Raw genomic sequence first — 19,697 nt, 5'->3', positions numbered from 1 at the left:
GCGCTCTGGTTTGCTGGTTAATATTACTGGATAGTAGTTTGATGGTCTAGTACGACTACTATACGCTACTTGCTGATTGGCTGGCATGTTGCAGCTTCGTGCGTCTCGAGTATCTTTGACAGAGCTGACATTCACGAAGCTATTGGCTGTTTGTGAATAGACGGGAACGCGATAGTATACGTGACTGCAGTATTAACTCTAATCAACTTATCATTCTCGGCTGTTGCATCTCTTCTCTTTAGTTGCTGCCACCTAAGCAAGCTAATCGTGTAGCTAGTAATGCATACAAGAATCAGCTGAGCCGATTAATGTTCCGACCAATGCAGACTAAAATTTGACAGCGTCTGTATTTATTGGAGACCGTGAGATGTGATGAAGTTTATATGATGCCGTGCATGATCGAATCATGGTACCGGTTATTTCTTTTTATCGGGTAGCTGTTGGAACCGTTCGGGGAAATGGAAAGACATTACATGTATTGTAAGCAGCAGGTTTATTAGTGCTGATACGAGCACTATGCTACAAAGCCTTACTATTCACCAGGAGGATTCGCACAATACCTTGAGTTGAAGCCTATTACTATTATAAAAACACAATAAAACGGATAGGGAAAAATCAGCTGGTTTGACCGTCTCTCGGCGTAGTGACGCTGTCATTGTAGCAATGGGCAGTTAAGCTATTTCACGAGACATTTTTCATAAATACTATCTACTCGAGGAGAGCAAAGAAAGAAAGTTCCAAGTACTAATATTCTTTCATATGTTGTGGAAATATTTCTTTCGTTAGTTGCTATTTGCGGATTTTCTCCAATACCTCATAGATATATGGTGCATTATTATGAGATTTCACCTGATAGCAGTGAATTGTGAGCAAGGTGGATTATTAGACAGAGCCTCTGAGAAAGTTTAATTGTATAACTTTGATCTGACCGATATTGCCCATAATCGCCATCTGGTGTGTGATGAACAGCCCATCATGAGACTACCATCTATATTCTTGATTGCAAATTCGCCAGTAGTAGAAATAGCATTACTCTAACGCTCTGAGCTCTATGCTAATGGTAACGCGTTATAATTAGCCCCGGATTGCAACTTGAGGATTATTCAGGCCCCGTTTAGGCAATTCGACTGTAGATGTTTCCTCTTTGTATTCAAAATCCCAGTGTGGTAGTAATAGTGACAGATAATCACGGTATCACCGTAAAGATACACTCCAGGTGATATAAATGACTTTATACGACGCCAGTAATATCTTCTGCATATAATATGGCTTACTTTCTTTCGGCATATAGAATAACGAAGAAGAGAATACCAAGGCTGTGCACTATTTTGCCACACTAGGTTGGCAAAAGCGATGGTATTGCACCAATTGATTGACTTTATCTAGTTATACGGTACGATTGTATTTTCAAAGGCTATATTTAGATAGTTCATGTTTCTTCACTTATTATTTGGCAGAGATACGCTATTCAACTTCAAAGAGACAAGTGGTAAACAGTGTCCCTAATTCTTAACTATTTATGAGGGAAAAAATAAAAGGAAAGAATGGATGGTGTAGAAGGGCTCTTTATTATTTGATCCATTTGTGTATAGATGACATACAAAGAAGTTGAAGATCTTCAACCTAGATTAGGACAGTTAGGATCGTTATTGGAGAGTATACAGATTTTCATATAAAACAGAAATAAGCCCCTTGTGGGTTTTCTCCTCTCTCTCTCTATTTCCTTGAGAGGGAATCATGTTTCACATATGCGTAATCTCGTCATTCTAGAAGCTGCACGATGAAGCAAGGAGTACCTTAAAGAACATTTCAATATGTCCATAAGCCTATCTATGGATAATTGAGCCGACTTATAGTGTCGCAACTCTATCACTTGCACTTAATATACGTTTATTTAGACTTTTATAATTGAAGATATTATATATGTATACCTGAATAGAAAGTACGAGAGCTTGTGGCTCAGCTGCTCGGATAGTAGCCAAGTTTCGTCTCAAAAAGGACCTACCTTCTTGCACAAACTGCACACCTTGATATGATACAATAAGCTACATGTATAAAAGTTGTAGGAATAGTCACGAAGATAGACAGCAAAAGGTAGCTGCTATGTATGCGTGGCAGTAGCAAGCTGAATCCTTTCTGGAAAATAGCCTCCGCCTAATTCGCACATTCAGGACATATCAAAGGCAGTAAGAATTTAGACAGAGATTTAGCATTTAATATGCTTATATCACCACATTCCTCGGCAGTATGCTACGAGTAACTCGAACCCAGACAGGGAGAGCTTGATCACAGGGTGAATTAATTCTTCGAGTAGAAGATTCGAGGTCATTCGGAGGAGTTAATTTAGATGTCGTGCCTATCCATATCGAACATAGCGCAGTTATTACACAGCGATGTGACCGCATATTGGATTAAACATCTATTGTCGTCTGTTATATAATCCAACAAGCAGCATCGTTACAACGTTTAAATTCCTCAGAGCTTCATCTTCATTATTTATAATTATTCTGTCTTGATAAATTTCTCGCCTCGTCCTCATTATCATTATCTGGTGGTATGGCATTAAGTCGGCCCAATCTCTCATTATGGCCGCAATTCCAAGGTAAAGCCAATCCAAGCATTTCCCATTATTCCGCTCTCTTGCAGCCTTCATGCACCTTGGCCCATCAAGCCAGCAAAAAAAACACTGCGTTGTTCAATACGCTCGTACATGGCGCAAACCCATAGCTCCCAGGGTTAAAAGCAATCAACGCCCCGCCATCGGAATTAGAGAGCTCATCTTCCGACATTACGATGGCAACATCTCAGCACGGACTTTAGACGATGCAGCAGTCAATCGGAATCGGGCAGGGTATGATGAAGCAGAATCGGCCGGGGCAGCAACCGCCTCTATCGCCTCCACGCATGTTGACCTGTTCGGCTGTGTCGGGATGTGGTTGCAGAGGGTCTGTCCGCACGGTTAGTATTTCGTTTTCCGCCCTTGTTCCCCGAAGTGGCACAAGATAGGCGAGCTGCCATTCTAGAAATCGACGAGACATACCCATGGCAGGATGTGACTTTGGCTGCGCAACATGTGCGCGTTCAGGCTCAGTCACCGCCATATTCTGGAGATTGATGGCGCCTTCTGGAGCAGACATGGTTGATATATGCAGCGGAGCGTAAGATGCAAGGTTGGGATGGCCCAGGCGGGAAATTCGAGAGTTTTGTGATTAGGAATATTCCGATTATATTCTCCGATTCAACAGTGAGCAAATTAAGCTTACAGTCGGTTGAAGCGCTTGAGATGAAAGGAAGAAGAAAATAAACAAAGGGAGCACGAATGCCGGATAGCTTGTTGGCATTTCAGGCACGCAGCTACATACCTACGTCATCGACACGTTGGTTCGCTCATGCGGTGGAGAGCTCGTCGCAACACTGGGTCACTACTGGAAAATTGATTGTTCCGCTAACAGCCAAACGGGCCAGTAGAGAACACAGCTTTTTGTGCACAGTGCGCCCACGAGAGGGCGTGGGTGTAGCAAAATATGGATCCCACATCCTCTTCGAACGATATATCGCAAGGCTATCTCGTACAGAGTGCAAACATACGAGGATACGAGTTGTGCAGCTTAGGGCCATGCAGTAAGCATCAGCTTTAGTATAATTCCAGCGCGATTTTCCTCTCTTTGGTCCGGGTAATGGTGGTTGAGTTCAGCTAGGTGGGGGGACGCAGCAAAGGTCGCCGACTATCTTCAGAAATTCAGAAATTCAGAACCAGCCTTGGTTGCAGTCGGGGAAAGAGGGGTAGCGGCGTGGGACAAATTGGGGGGTAGATGGTGTTGATTGTCCTTTGGGTTGTCGAGTCGAATCCTTCCCTGGAAATCGCATAGTCTTGTTGTCGTTCTCGTGATTCGTCCTATCGCATCTCCATGTTGGCTGGTGAATAGAGGAGGGGCAAAGCTGCGCGCTTAGTGAATGTACATGTATGCACATGCAAGTTGTCAAACTGACAGACCCTGCCACCTGAGCTGAGCTGAGCTGAATAAATGGACTCATCTACTAATATGGTCAGCGTAGTACTACTAATACATAGTATCGGGATGACTACCAACCGAATTCCGTATAACGTGATGGGCCCTTGTTGTGACCCATTGCGTCTCACCAAGGGGAATATATCGCCATCGCAGTTTGGCGCATAGCATGCACAAGCTTAGGAGACCAGGATGCTGGCGATAGAAGATCCAGCGCCAAGATACAGAGCTTGCGAATGGACTTGCAAGTTGAGGCCTGCTGCCTGCCTTTTTGTTAGATAATAGCAGTCCCGGAGCTCCATACTGCTAGTACTAGTGCGCTTCTAAGCCGTGTTCGCCGCATATCGCACCGCGCCGGGCCGGGCCCCGTACCGGTAGTTAGAAGTGGTGACTAGATCGCACAACGAGGCAGTGCTGCCACGCGTTGTCGAGCAAGAAAGCAAAGCCTCATTCCAATCTTCATGCGGGCATGTATATACCGCAGTAGATCATTGAATACTCAGGCATCGCCTTAGCATAAGCACGGGAAATATCTCGCCATCCGCTTATCCTGGCGCCAGATTTTGCTCCCAGCATCGCAAACCAGGGCATCACTGCCCTCGCATATCCGAACATCTCCGTTATCCGCTACCGTGCCTCGGCATGCCGTGTGAGATTGCTAGGGACTCCAAGGGTCGACGTATTCTTTATACTTTAGATCTGCGGCGCTAAAGGAGATGAAAACGCACCAAGATCTGCTTGAAATCCGGCCCCTCTCCCGCTGTCCACCGTTGCAGGTGGCGCTGAGTTGCCCCATTCATGTATGCACTAATAGCCTGCCATTTGCTATTAGAAGCATAGTGCTATAGTAATACTATAGGTATCATCAGGCATGGGGCTTTGCCGACCAAGTTGGGCAGGTGGAGATATTTGCTGTTGCAGTGTGCAAAGGCATACAGCACACGGTAAGTTCCGATCGAGTAGGATTTCTGAAATCTATGTTGTTGCTTGGGACAGTCATTTGAGCTTCTCTGATCCATCTATACGACTATTGGTAAGACAATAGGCATGCGAGATGCAAATAGTAGAGATATATAGCCAGAGAGGTGCTGTACGACTTCGTTCGTCGATCGTTGGTAGCTCTTCGTTATAGGTGGAATCTTTAGAAGTTTCGGCCCGTCTTTTCGTGCGTTACATCTCGCCGCAATGATGCCGCTGTCAACTGCCGGCTCTTGTAGAGTTTTTCCTTCATGCCTGGTGTCTATCCCTTGCTTGAACAGTGCGCGGTGAAGAGTTCCCGGTACTGAGGCCTTATATGCGATGTAACACATAGGAGCAGGGTTGAGAGGCATGAGAGACACCGGTTTTTCCGGTAGCCGCTTGTCCAGCTGTCACCATCAATATGATGGCTATTGAAATTGGAGAGTGTCGTCCGCTCAGGGCGGCTGTTTGGTTTCTCCATCTGCTCGGTAAACATTTTGACGGCCAATCTCCGTTATCATCTTCCGTTTCCACCACTCGTGGAGCTCAATCTCACTTTTTGCATAAACAGATAGTCACATCGTGTCCATTAGGCTTGTTCGATTCGGTAAGGGGGTAATTTGCCACCGCTGGTCGATTGTCAAGTTCGTATGCGACAAGGAAGGATAGGTTCGTGATGTGTCCGTGTAACGAGGCCGGGAGCCATGTTCTATCGAGTCGGAAAACAAAAACCGGCAACTCAGTATGCCACGTCGTCCGCTGCTAGCAAAGGTGCTTCCAAGGATATGATTTCGCAATAATCTATTCAGATAAATAAAGATTCAAAATTGGTCCTCGAGCGAGATATCGCGCAGTTCCAGCTCATTGCCCCTTTATACACCTCACCTCCAAAGTCCGAGACAGAGCCGAATGCAACGGGCACTTTCTTTCTTCGTCATAGTCAAGTCACATCATAAAACAGCAAATAATAATAGGAATAGCATACACTATACCAATAACTCGATAGCTTCATCAGCATTGGGCATGGGCTACTGCTACTATAGACAGTAGATTTCATACAATCTACTCCTACGGCCTACTCGGTATATTTCGATGCCAACGTGGCGCAAGACAGGTCCCTAAGACCTGGTGCTAACCGCACGGGAGGCATAGCGTAAATGCTAAACGTCCACGCACAATAAGCGCTAGGGTCAGTGAAGAATATCAGCGGGAGTTGCAACGTTGAGTGACTCATTTAGCCGACGTGTTATTCGGGGTATCCTATTGGCCACCAGAGCGACACGGATAAGGCTTCTGCTAGTCGCCTGCGTCTAATCCGCCTCTCCGTAAATTCTCTAATCGCCCACTCATCTATTTCCTAGGTGAAGGAGCATTGTCATGATATCAATAGCAGTTGTAGTAGCACTAGATGCCTCCATATTTTGCTAAAAACTCATATAGTGTTAGATCCATCTCATTCTAGCAATTGATGGTACATATTAGGGGTTGTGGTAGCGAAGCTTTTTTCTTCTTTCTCCCCCTTTTTCTCCTCCCTGTTTCTGGTATTGTCAATATATTATTCATCATTTTCCCAAAAAGGGAATGTCTTTACCGCTTGGTGGCGAGGAGAATAAAGAAACGCGGGATCAAATTTATTCGGTGAATCATTACCGCGAGTAAAATATCACAATCGTGTCATGGCCATTTCGTCATGGATCAAAGAAATCAAATGAAATCAAACCAACAGCATTGACTCGGTAAAAACTCAGCGAATTCCCAACAACAAGATGAAAGTCGTGATGTCTGCTCTGTAATTTCATTTTCGGTAGGGTGAGTCACTGGCCGGCTATGACTCCCCACTATGAGCCACTGGCCGCAAACTCTCAGTGTCTCAATTCATGTAGATGAAGACAAACGAAACAGCCGGACACATGCAACAGTCCGAAAATTAGCCCAGAAAAGAAAAAAGAAGGCAGAAAGGATCCCGTATCTCGGGTTAATGATTGTTCCCAGTACGACAAAGGCACCCGAAGTGATGTGTATGTACTTTGTATACTTGGTATCACGACAGAGTGCTAATTGTCATCCGTCTCAGTGTCATCCCTCAGTGTCATCCCTCCATTGTCATTTGATTTCCAGTGTCACTTGGTTTGCAGTGCTAGTTGGATCCCAGTATCATTTGGTTATCAGTGTCAATTGGCGTAATAGACGTAGCTTGGCCGTAAACCCCTAAACTCCACTCAAAGGATGAAAATTTCGAAGCTGTGATGTCTTCTTTCTTTCATTTAAATAGTCCTTCTTTCCAATCTTGTTGTTTTCAATTAGATTCTTCATCTCCAGCAGTCTGAGAAGCCTCTTGTATGGTTTCTACCAATGGAAAATGTCCAAAGAGTACATAGCAAAAGGGGTATTCGTCAATTGCGAGACTGTTCTTGGTGTAAGACAGTAGCCATCTCAAGCGTACATATCATCGAATTTTCCTGCTTGTATTTGCTGAAACTCGGATTTTCTTCCCTTCTATCAGCCAGAGAGATAGAGAACCGGTCAGCGTAAGCATATCCAAAGGCAAAATTGCGTTGGTTTGCTATACTAGATGTTTTGATAAGTTCCATCATTTTCTCTTTATGCCCTTCTCATAATATTGTTATACCACACACCACACCTACCCAACCCCTATACATACCCATGTAATATGGAGCACACAACACACCAACCCGTCTTACACCTAACCCCTCCCCCCCCACGTGACATTGCTGGTTTGCTATGATGAGGCGAAAGAAGTTGAAAACCTTTCCATGATACATCTTGTTCATAATTAAGGAAGAGAATCGACATCGTCTGAGTAACCGCATGCACCATTTCTTTTAGTTTTTGCTTTTGTAAGAGAGACACAGAGACACACAGAGAGAGATGATGTTTTGAACTTTTGATTTTTTGATTTTGAAGATCTGACTTCGTCTTTTCTTTTCTTTTTAACTAGTGAATGATTACCTAGGCATGTAGCCATAAAGTCTATCTTTATAGGCAGAGAGCCTATCGCGCTGACATTGGCTTGTCTTCTAGATGTGACAAACTCGAAAAAGGCCCAATATATATCTGGTATACTTGAGCTTTTAGAACTCGAATTTTGGCAAAAATCGAAAGAGCATGGTGGAATTGACAAAGGAAATAATAAAGCGGCTTCATCACCATCTCTTCGAATCATTGATTTCAAACTCATTTTCTTTTCCTTCGTAAGCAGCCATAAAACGTAAAACCCCAAAACTCCAAAAAAGAGCCCGCGAAACAAAGAGAACAAAACCTGTAGGCTAGCTGTTGTTGATTTTAATGTGCGATTGCAGGAACACACATGCAGTCTGGTGACATTTGGAGGTGCATGGTCCGCGTGGTATATAATACATATAAACATATATAGAGAAGAGAAAGTAGGGAGAGAAGAGAGCTGTAGCATCTCATCTCTTTTTCCCTAGGATCTCTCGTAACGCCTCTACTTCAGCTTCGCGTCTTGCGAGCTTCAGCTTGAGGTCATCACGCTCGCCGGTCACGTCACTCAGCGCCCGTTCCAGATCGGCGATCTGGTCGAGGCGCTTCTGCCTGTATTTTCGCGCCGCCATTGTGTTGCGGTGTCGTCTAATGGCTGCTTGCGCCTCGTCACTGCCGGCATCAAAATCATCGACGTCTGGTGATCGGGCAGCACCGCGGTATTTTGAAACGGATCCCCCGCTGTGTGTGCTGGAGGGAGAGTCCTGTCGGTATTGTTGCGGCGCTGGCGGAGGTGTCATGCCTGACCCTGTTAAGCCGGCGATTGGCTGTGTTGGCACATGGAAAAACGCGGTGTTTGTGGCGTCGGCTGAGAAAATAGGCATTGCCATATTCAATTTGTCTTGCTGGTGGTGCGGCATGACATGGTGCATGCTTGCGTCAAAGTGATACTGGTGATGGAGGTCTTGCGCTGCGAAGAAGTGGTCTGGCGGCAGCATGTCATCGATTAGCACTTGTTGCGGCCAACGTTGGGTAAGACCTCGGTGTTCAGCCATGATGAAAGAGGAGATGGTAAACGGTAGAAAGCACAAAGAAGAGCAAATGTAGCAGTAAGCGCAATTGCCCAGTGGAATGCACATATAAGAAGGAGATGGCAACTCGCCACCTAAATATATACACGTATCCAAAGGGTGGGCAGGCAGGTACTAAGGCATGGCATAATAAAATAATACCACGCTAAGCAGGAGGGAAGCGAATTGGAGAAAATAGAAGAGGGACTGGACAGAGACGTACCGCTGGGATCCATACTGACAGACAGCATACGATTTCGAACAGGGGGGTGCAGAATCGCTTATTGGCTCTGGCCTTTGGTGTGAGACGGATATGGAAAAGAGAGGACAACAAAAAACCCCGAAAAGACTGCCTTCCTTGTGCGCAATAGCTGCAGCAGGCGAATTCCGTCGGGGTCTGGTCCCGGTTATGACGATGCCGGAAAACAATAACAAGGCGTGCTTTCGTATAGGCTGAATCGTGCTGTCTTATTCTTGAGGTTTCAGCTGGTATCGTCGCTGTGAATGTCCAAGCTTTTGGACTATCTGAGATGCAGCGTGGTGTGGCGCACGGCTGATTTATACGCCACGTGCAATAGAAGATGGTGAGATAATAGTCCAGCAGTTCCTCGTATGTCGAGTATAGGCAATAGGTGGGTTTCCGCATTCAGCACACAGAGCGTGGTGATGCTTCGCCTTTTATGTCTCTCGACGCCGCCACGTCCATCACGAGTGCCGCCTTTTCGGCCTCCGCGTGTCTGTCCATGCCGCAGCAATTTACATTGGAGGAATTTTTTCCCCACGGAAGGATTCCGCCTGTTAGCGAAGTGGTGAACCGTCTCATATGCTCTTTTGCAGCGTACAATGCCCGAAACACCCACACCCCTGCCCCCAGTTACGGATTGAGGGCCACTTTTCCTGTTCCTGGGGCGTGCGCATATGCTGCTGCAGACAGTGTCTTCGTACGGTACAGTGAGTAGCGCTGGATTTGGGACCCTGCAGCTGTGTGTGTGGCGGGCGAGTGGCAGGTTTGCATGGATGATCAGGTTTCGTTGCTACTTGTAGTAGCATTCAGCGCTCCGTTACGCATTGCAGACGATCGAGCCGTCGATGATCAGTAGATTTGTGTAGATGGTTGACATATTGTGGCAAGAAGAAGGAGCGTGGAATTGCCTGCAGGCGCTGGACACTCGGCTGCTGGACGTGGCATAGCTTCAGCAGGGTGACTAAGCAGGTAGCCGCTGTAATTTAAACACAGAGGGGTCCCTAGCGCCCAGATATAGGCACAGCAGGGTCCGTATTGCGCTAAGGCACCTGTACCTGTCTGTACCCGGGCCGTAGTACCTGGGCCGTAGTACTCCATTGTAATGGCAGCAGGAGTTACGCCGTGCTTAAGTCTCTAACGCCTCACCGGGACCGACGAGAAGCGACTGTCCGAGAGATACATACGCAATTCTCTAGATGGCCCGGACGAGAAATGATGCTGCCTAATGATATGCCTTGAGAAAGATTAGTGCATTAATCGAATGCACAAGCATGGCCGTAACATGGCCGTAACATGGCCGTAACATGGCCAACACGCCACTGCTATGCCCGATCTCCTCCTGGCTTGTATGTTCAGTATAAACTGTCAATTCCTGTGGGCCATTCCGTTATGCCTACAAAGCCCTCTAAGGGCCCGTTCCGAATCCGTGCCGCTGACAGGGGTTAAAAATTTAAAATAAGGGACATTGAAATCAGAAAATAGTTGGCACACAGATCCAGTATTATACCTACGCACACGCGCCAGCGGCCATTGATTTTCATCATGTCTGGCACTATTGCACTACTATTCAATACTACCACTACTACTACTTAGTACTAATCAACAAGGCACCCAGTACGCACTTGACTGTGTTTACATGTATGTATTTTCGCCTTTCGGTATCTATTTTTCCACCCCTCACCAACCGCCGCCAGGCTCTCTCTAGAGCATCTGGCTTCGTCCAGAATCCACAACGGCACAGGAACGCTCCCCCGAGCTAGGGCCAGCATACATATATACAGTATGCCCTTCAGCCGCTGATCAGACGGCTAGACAGGCGGTCAGCCTGGAAGTTATGCAAAATTTGCCTGATTTGGTAGGGATTAGCCGCTGCCGGAGTAGATCTGTCACTTGTCCCTGTGCTACTGTAATTAATATCAATGATAGTAGACAGTGCCCGGTGCTAGTGCTAGTACGAAGCAGAAGGATCAAGTTACGAGATTCCTAAAACACCAGCAATCTCGATATATTCTCCGACAATCAAGTTTTTGTAAGACCCGCGTTTCTTATTCATCTATTAGACATACGTTGTTATAATACAGCGTAAATAAGCCAAAATATCATAAAGAGAGCCCAGTATAGTTGTTGAGCGTCATTACGGCCATTTGCCAATGCCTGTGTACTCCGTACTAGTATCTCGGATAGCACCACTTTCACGCCATGAACAAGCTAATCTGATCCTTCTCCTCCTCGGAGCTTTAATGATCGCTGCCCCCTAACTCCATTTATCCAGTAGCGTTTCAAAGGTCGGCGTGTAATACCCGAAGCATCCTATCGGCACCATTGCGTACTTCTATCGGCTTTTTTTTTTTTTTTTTTCCTTTTTTTTTTAACAAAGCTAATGAAAGAGAAAATGGCGCGATCTTACCAAGGTATCTAGTGTCTCCTACTTAGTGTCTACTGCCTCTAGTAGGCGCCCAGGCATCGATCCCAGCGTGATTCAACCTTCCCACTCCCGTCTAATTGCACATTCATTCACCCAACTCTTTCATCCCAACTTATCATGAAACCATCCCACGCCAAGGATCGGTCGCCAAGAGTTGCCTCGCCAAGAGTTGCCTCGCCAAGAGTTGCCTCGCCAAGAGTTGCCTCGCCCAGAGTTGCCTCGCCCAGAGTTGCCTCGCAAAGCTTGTTAAACAAATCGAAAGGATGTAACCAAGCCGTGTAAGTTTGATCATCGCAGAGTTCCTAGCAAGTAATGGGACACAAAATCAAAACAGCATAGAGCCAGCAATCAGTCGTTATCGCGATCATTTTCTTGGCTGTAACACGACACGGCAATAACTTGTCACCGTATTAAGTAATACGCAGCCAATCAGAGCGCTTTATCTGCGCATATAAATCCGGCAACCTTGCTAGGATCCTTATTACTCCTCGCGAGACGCAAGACCCGCACCAGGCGGCCAGATGCTCCAGCACATGTATGCCGCATGTCTCCTCTTTTCGTTCTGCCAATGGGGATCAAAGATAATGACTTGGGTTTGGTTTGAGTTTTTTAAGATCTGAATGATGATTTTCAATATCCTGGCTGTGCCTTTTAGGTTTACCAAGACTGACAAGGGGGATAATAATCCGCACAAAGAATAATAGAGCGCTAGCGGAATGGCCAACTTTGTTGTTTTAGCCTTCGTTGTTGTCCACGTCACTTGTTACTGCAACGAGCTTCCAAGACTCTGATGTACAAGCGCCCAGAAACGTCATACAACACTGGTTGATTAGAGTTTTGAATCATTGGGTGCAAATTATATGTGTATATGCTTTCCATAAAGCCTAATGATGCATGGGATTATCACTGGCTCGTATATACCAGAGCGAGAGGGCGGACAAAAACGAGGAACGAGGCGACGTGAATGTGATGAACGAGATGTGAGACGGATGTCGGAAGGTGCGGGCAGTGCTTTCCAGTACTACTACCTAAAACCGGTTAGAATCATGCATGGAGACTTCTACTGAGGCTTCGATGCGATGCACGGCAGTCCGGAGTCCGACAAGCAAGACCCTTGTCCAGGACAGAACAGTATCGGACCTTTCAACCTCAGCGTGGAACCACTTCCTAGCGTCCGGTAGGGCTGGCTGCTTGGTCCATGCCATGCCGGGGGAGGCCTGCCATCCGTCAGTTCTACCTGAAAATCTGCTCGTGCTTGCGCCATTTGTGCTGTGATTGTGCTCCTACTACTAGTGCTATTATGAAATAGCATAATCTAGCCCCTAGGAAGTTGATCGCTTTATATACTAGTATTCGCAGTGCAAGGATAGCTCAAACCAATCAACTGCCTTTTAGAGGCAGTTGTCGGCATGGTACACAAGTATATGTATCAAAGCTAGTACTCTAGAGTAAACGCCTTGCAATTAAAAGTGGCTAGCTCTTGCGAACAACCGCTGACCAGGAATCTTGTTTTTCATCCAAATTTCAAGCAGTGTACCATACAGCATGCTCCAGCAGAAAAATGTTGTACTTCGTATAGCTCATACTTGCAGGGGCCTCTAAGCTAATCAGGTATGCTTGCTTCCTGCACTCTTCGTACGAGTAGGAGGGACACGCCAAAAGCCTCGCAATCTTATGTCAAACCATGAACAGCCTATCCGAGTCATCAACTTTCAAACTTTGGAGTGGGCATGTATACATGTACGTCCCTACGTGTAGAGAGCTGATATGTGGGCATGAGCTCTATGCACTCCGCTTACAAACATGCTGACTTAAGCCAGGGATATTCACTGGCGCTAGCTATTAGTGCTCTACTATAGCGTAGCGCCCAAATATTGGTTGTCAGTTGTTGAAGATCTCGTTACATACCTATACCACCGATAACTGTGTCCAAGCGCTAAGCCTACCGAGTCTCCAGCAAGTGTGTCAATTGCAGAGCCTCGCCTCGTTAGGATAACCTTTGAGCTTATGTGCTGAGTTATGATGCTTACATGTAAACGCTGATTACATGTACGCTAAGTATTAGTGCTTAAAGCAGGCTATGCTAATGCTCCAACGCGCAAATCCCTTTATCTAAGGCGCTTTATTATGAAACGTTCACGTATCTACATGTACTTACCTAGTAGAGGCATTATAGTACTCGTAATGAAGTATTGTACTTCGTATAGGTATATACTTGTGCGTGTAGGGCATCCTTACCCTTGTATAATGCACGTACCCTTGGTACTGCTACCTAACAAGCATCAGGTAGGTACTTCATGGTACTGAGTAGCATTGCGTATACATCATCACTCTATCCATCGAATCAAAGAGAGCGCACGTGGTGCCCCCGTGAGCAAGCATAATTAAGGAGTGACACAAAAAAAAGGATCAAAACAGGATCCTATATCTGATCTGGCGGCTTCAGATGCCGAGAGGACTTGGCAAGAGCTCTACTTCATATATACTCTTTACAAAAGTATTGACAGAGGAATTATTGGTGTCATGACTCACGTGGCTTTGCAAGCCACGTGGCACATAGCTACCGACTTTTATACAATACACTCCCGCACACACCTCTCAATGCCACGTTTGATTCAGCCCATTTATAAGGCTCGGGAATCTCCAGCGTCACCCTATACTACGGTCATCCCAAGCCTTAGCACTGCGATCTGCTGATGGGCTTATTGCTAAGTGGTAGACGGGGTAGCCGAAGGGGCCACCGCGCGGCACTATTATTCGATCTTGGACAGGGGTTCTGTATCTGGCTATCAGCAAAGATACAAGCCGTGCTTCGTAATGACTTGGCGCTGCGCATGCGTGATGCTGCAGAACAATGGGTGCCCAATCCAAATGGGGAGGGGGCGGGATGATAAACGCTAGGGTGCTGCATCTTGTCCAGATTGGAGTTTGGGTTTGTGTGTCCGTGTGTCTGTGTGCGTCTGTGTGTCTCAGATGACGAAATAATAAGATAACTCACAATAATTCCAAAAAAAAAAATGATGCGAGTATCCGTTCGTGGTAATAATATACCGTATTAATGACCTGCACCTCCACGCGTTAGTGGGGGAGCCCTCCGCGTCTACTTCATCATACTCCTCACGTCTGTTCTGTATTCTAGGCAGCTTCTCGCCCGTGATTGCTCGCATTTCGGCCAATCATTTGATCTTTTAAGCAAGTTACATGGTCTATGGCCGCTAAACATGGCTTCACTTTGCGAGGTAACCTACCCCACATACACACATAGTACTCTCTTCTCATGTTGAAGTAGTAGCCAAGGGGAAAAGAAAAACGGCCAAAGGAAATACATGTACTTACATGCCAAAAGTGGAGAAATACGAATTATGGCGATGGAAGCTGACTACCTAATTTACATACATGCGGGTAAACGAAAGTGTCAACGCCTCAACGCCTCAATGCCTGAATATCGCTCTTGGTCCACAAAAGGCGGGAAGACAGGCTTCAATTAAGTTTCCTTAGATTAATTGAATCCTGAATTTACAGTGCCCCTGGACGGTGATGTAAATCCTCGACTATACTACGTCGAGCATAGCGTGAAGCTGCACTCTGAACCACTATAACTGATCTTGATATCATCAATGTTATTCAGCATACCTAATGTGGGATATATTGCGATACAGGCTCCGCCCTCCCCTTGCCCATCTCAAAACGCCAACAAAGGCAAGTAGTCCATCTCTGGAAAAATTAGTGCCTCCATTGCGGAGCAGTGTCATTGTCGAGTACACAATACAGAGGCCATCACCCCCAGTTTATAAGGCTTTCACCCATGTGGTTTTGCTACATGGTATCTATTACCAATAGGTACTTTCGATACGGTTTGCCTTCCCACGAACCCAGTGGAAGCCGCCATAGAACCGCTAAAACAGGCTACTTCTTCTCTCTTGGGAAGGTGGTAACGGTGACATTTGCTAAAGTTCCAACGGAACAAATCTCCGAGGAAAAATTTTGTACTTACAATCACCCATACATACAGCTGCACCTATGGCCCCTGGCAGTAATACGGCCAGATTCAAGCGGAGCAGTGACATAATCACTACTATCTAGGCGAAGCGCTGACAACATTTGAATGCCGTCCCATGCAAGTCCAGTTACGCTAACCATTGTCAAAATCTTTACACGTATAAACCATGTCGGCGTATACAGTCACAACGGAATCTCCACTCATCACCAATGGAAACTGATAAATGACTCAATAGCCGATCCCTGTTGGCCTGATACTTGTTCGACTACGCTATCAGCAGAAGACTGGAAGTCTTTCTTCTAACTCGGACTCTATAGCACCGAAGCCGAGAGTTTTTTACACACAAAATGATACAAACAGCAGGTTACATAGTGGCTTCAATATACGACTCTAGTTGTTTTATAAAGTTGTAATTAAAATGTGATAGGAGCTTTTCCCTTCGTTTCTTATCTTAGTTTTGTAATTCTTTACGTAACCATGATACAGTATGCGTAGAAAACGAGCGTTTGCGTATGTATATATGCTGTAACTTTGGAGGGACTTGGCCCTTGATGAGATCGTGGGATCCCAAACCGATAGCCCAATAGGTTAAGGCCAATGGCAATGGGTATTAACGCCAAGATAGTACGTACATAGTAGTCGTAATTTTTTATTACTCTGTAGTTCTAGGACAAGGACAGATCATCAGTAAAAACCTCCCCCTTATGGCCATTTCGGCACCGACTGGTAGGTCTAGAACTCCGGTTTGTCCAAGCAGAAAGAATAGCATGGCGACACTGTTACAGCCACCTCCCTCTGGCCGTTGTGCAGATCCTGGTTGCTGTAAATGCCCAACGGCTTGGAAAAATCTGATGCTGCTGGTAGGTATGCATCTGCAACTGCCGTATGAAGGATCGTCCGTTTACACGCCCCCTTAGCTGATGATCGACAAGTGCCGAGTATGCAGCCGCAAGATTCCCTTTGCTTGGCCGCCAGATATCGGTTTATCGGGCTCTTATTTATATCCCTACTGAGTAGGTGATTGCGTGATTCTGAGCTCTCAGTACATGCCCTAAATCTGTAGTTTTCAGTGATACTATATTAGGGTCCAGTTCATCTTTATGCAACTAGCACATAACACTTGATATCTCATTCTCTACGCAAGCGATCCGGTTTATTCAAGGTCGTCTAAGCGAGAGAGAGATGACACAATTCAACATTACACCAGTCGGAGCTAGGAAGTTTACCGGAACTCTTATGTCCAGCTATACACGGAGCAATGAGTGGTCCGGCCCCTAGCACTGGCGGGACAAGCTGCTCTAGCTCCCTACCAACTAGGCATGCAGCAGTTGCCGCGAAGTCTTTCCCTACAGACCTGGCCGTTGAAAACGGTACCAATGTACGGGGACTTAAGATATACGCAGGTAACATACATACGGGGCAAGGAGTGTAGATAGTTGAAGCCATGTGAATTATTCGCTACCAGTCCCTGTTTATTTGCCATCTAATCTAAAAAGGTCTAAAAGGGGGCATGGGAAATACACGTGCCTTCCCTGGTTATTATCTGCCTGTAAGCCGGATTTCGGCCCAACGAAACGGTACATAGAGCAACGAAGCCACTGTAAACGCCATCTCAAAACCAATATCTCCTGTTGTCTTCGCGATAGGTCCCTGCCACCATACCTGGTCCATACATGGAACAACCATTCCAAAGCAAAGGATACCGCTCATCAGAGCCGCAATGCCCAAAGGCAGTCTCTTAGCGTCGCTCCAGATAGCGTGATCGTACGAGCTATAGTCCTGGCGACGGAATACGATGTGCTCCACAATGACGATTCCGACGAATGCTGCGGACCAGTAACCAATCAGAGACACAAAGTTCTCCAGACTCTCGAAGAAATTGTCCACGGCGGTGATGGCCACCGCTATGATGATGGCTGTGATCACTACGGCAAACAGGTATCGAGGAACCTTGAACAGCCACGGCGCCAAGGTCTGAAAGTTAAGGGTGATTGCGTAAAACGTTCCACATGTATTTCCCAACAGGGTGAGCGCCAGCACAACCACGATGAACTTGCCAAAGTTGCCTGCACTAGACAGCATCGCTGCAAGGGCACCGCCGACAGAATAGGTGTCGAATGCATCCTGCCACTCAGGGTTGTTGGGAATCGCTCCAGCAACGGCTGCTCCGAGGATCATGAGCAATACCGTGGGTGTGAGAAGACCCCAGTAAGAGTAGGCAAAGACTCTCCATCTGTCAATCGTTAGTATATCGCTTATGGTTATAATACTAGCGAGCTTATATGCCGAATTCAGGGGAAGGAAGGAGGAATGGGAGGATTTATGGAGTAACTGTAGGTCTGTGCTTCTGATCACATCTTTCTCCTTTTTTTTTTGGAGGTTGTAATCGACTCAGATATGTGATGTGGAGGGTGGTAATGGAATTGTAACCGAAGGAGGTGCAGGGGGTAGTAACTTACGATGGAACCTTGGGATCAAAATAAGTGGTGAAGTCACTTGCCAGAGCGGCCCAAGGGATTTGGTAGCTAGCGACGATCATACCAAAGTTGAGGACATCTGCAGCCGTAGCAGGCTCCGCTGGGGCGGCTTGCTTCTTGAGGCCTGAGCCAGCGCAGCCAGTGGCAATGACAACGCTGATGATGGCCGGGATGAATGCATATGTCTCGTATATATGCAGAATTCGAAAGCCGCAAAACGAAACCAGCAGAGATAGGACTGCAATGATGATGATGCCTACGTTGATACTGACACGCCCATCTGAGATGGCAGAAATACACTGTCCGCCTGTAATACAGATGATAACAGTGAAGCCAGTCATGCTAGCCAAGTTCAGCAGCACCGGTAATGATACAATATATCGGCTAAATACCCAATTAGTTATGAAACACCATTAGACGTCGTGAGTCTCAAGTTATCTTACCCGAAACTATAGCGAGCCTGTATCATCTGTCTCATACCAGTCTTGGGACCCAAGATGGCAAGGAATGCCGGGGGTACAGTCGACAGCATACAGAAAAATAGGATCACCAGAGATGAGTCTCTCAGACTGAGATTATAGGACAAGGGTCCTAGCATGCCAAAGGTGATGCTGTGAAAGGTTAGCAAATATTCGCCACATGGATGCTATTCGTTATAAGTAACAAGTGCCATGGTAACAAAGTTGGATGCACTATTCTGAACGCCAAGACTTACCCAAGGATGTTTGCATTAATGGAGAACCAGACAGTGAAGATGTTGAAGAAGCGTGTTGAAGTGCGTTCTTCAACTGGTACTGGCAGGATGCCTCGCTCCTCAATACGGCCAGCTCGCAGGACCTTGTGGAGTAGCGACTCTTCATCGCTTTGATGGCCATCCTTCTCCCTGACCGGCACGGCCGTTGCCTCTACCGTATCCACCAACATCTGTGTGTTGCGGGCGCGCTGAGTTGTCCAAAGGTTAATTGTACTCCGTACTTCGGGAGGGCTTTTTTGATTAGGCCGTGTGTAAGCCGCTTTTTTCTTGAGAGTTTAAAGAAAAACACAAGGGTATTTCTGAACAAGAAGAAAATCAAAAATAGTGCAAAAAAGGGGGACGTCAAGAGCTGTCACACCACATCACGCTTCAGATCGCCATACAGGTATATTAAAGGCAGATGCCAGATTCCGATGGAGTTGCAGTGAGTCAAGATTTTTTGCCGCCCTTTGACTACTCACTTTTCTTCGAGCGCCCTTCGCCCCTCCTCCGACCCGGGCCGGGGTAGCAACAAAATCTTTTCGCTTCCACGCGCACTTAAATCACTAAATAGGGTCTAGGAGGCGTCCTGAGCCAATCACGCGATTGATGGCTAGGGACTGGTTCATGAGCGACCGGCCCGTCCACAAAAACCCTGCAGCAGCCCCTCCGCCACCAAGCAGGAACAGTATTAGTGTGTTTATTTCGCAGATACAGCACGGAGCCGTACTACGTCGATATCTACTCATATCACGGTCTGTGTCGGGCGATGGCCCGAGAATTATACAATATTTTATATCACAGAGAATGTCTTACC

The 19,697-nt window shown here is 46.4% G+C and overlaps 3 protein-coding genes across 3 annotated transcripts; all 3 read right to left on the bottom strand.

The window, feature by feature from the left end:
- Positions 1–2,816: 2,816 nt before the first annotated feature.
- Positions 2,817–3,137, bottom strand: GGI43DRAFT_388031 (uncharacterized protein; the record flags this gene model as incomplete). Its single annotated transcript, XM_083204007.1, has 2 exons — positions 2,817–2,947; positions 3,041–3,137. The coding sequence occupies 2 exons, from the start codon at positions 3,135–3,137 to the stop codon at positions 2,817–2,819; spliced, it is 228 nt and encodes a 75-aa protein (XP_083055994.1).
- A 4,642-nt stretch (positions 3,138–7,779) lies between these two features.
- Positions 7,780–9,339, bottom strand: GGI43DRAFT_416725 (bZIP transcription factor). Its single transcript, XM_083207337.1, has one exon. It carries the CDS (start codon positions 9,068–9,070, stop codon positions 8,402–8,404), a length of 669 nt encoding a protein of 222 aa, XP_083055993.1. The 5' UTR covers positions 9,071–9,339; the 3' UTR covers positions 7,780–8,401.
- A 7,870-nt stretch (positions 9,340–17,209) lies between these two features.
- On the bottom strand, positions 17,210–19,071 carry GGI43DRAFT_388029 (permease for cytosine/purines, uracil, thiamine, allantoin-domain-containing protein; the record flags this gene model as incomplete). The annotated part of the gene is made up of 4 exons (XM_083204006.1): positions 17,210–17,903; positions 18,130–18,531; positions 18,591–18,758; positions 18,863–19,071. 4 exons carry the CDS (start codon positions 19,069–19,071, stop codon positions 17,210–17,212), a joined length of 1,473 nt encoding a protein of 490 aa, XP_083055992.1.
- Between the last annotated feature and the right edge of the window lie 626 nt (positions 19,072–19,697).

Source organism: Trichoderma evansii, assembly GCF_050947405.1.
Source record: "Trichoderma evansii strain SZMC 28006 chromosome Unknown GGI43scaffold_29, whole genome shotgun sequence".
In the NCBI taxonomy this organism is placed as follows: Eukaryota; Fungi; Ascomycota; class Sordariomycetes; order Hypocreales; family Hypocreaceae; genus Trichoderma; species Trichoderma evansii.
This window is presented reverse-complemented; position numbering and strand designations above follow the sequence as displayed.

Coding starts and splice junctions, on each gene's coding strand:
- GGI43DRAFT_416725 (XM_083207337.1), bottom strand. CDS start 9,070: ATGTGCATTCCACTGGGCAATTGCGCTTACTGCTACATTTGCTCTTCT.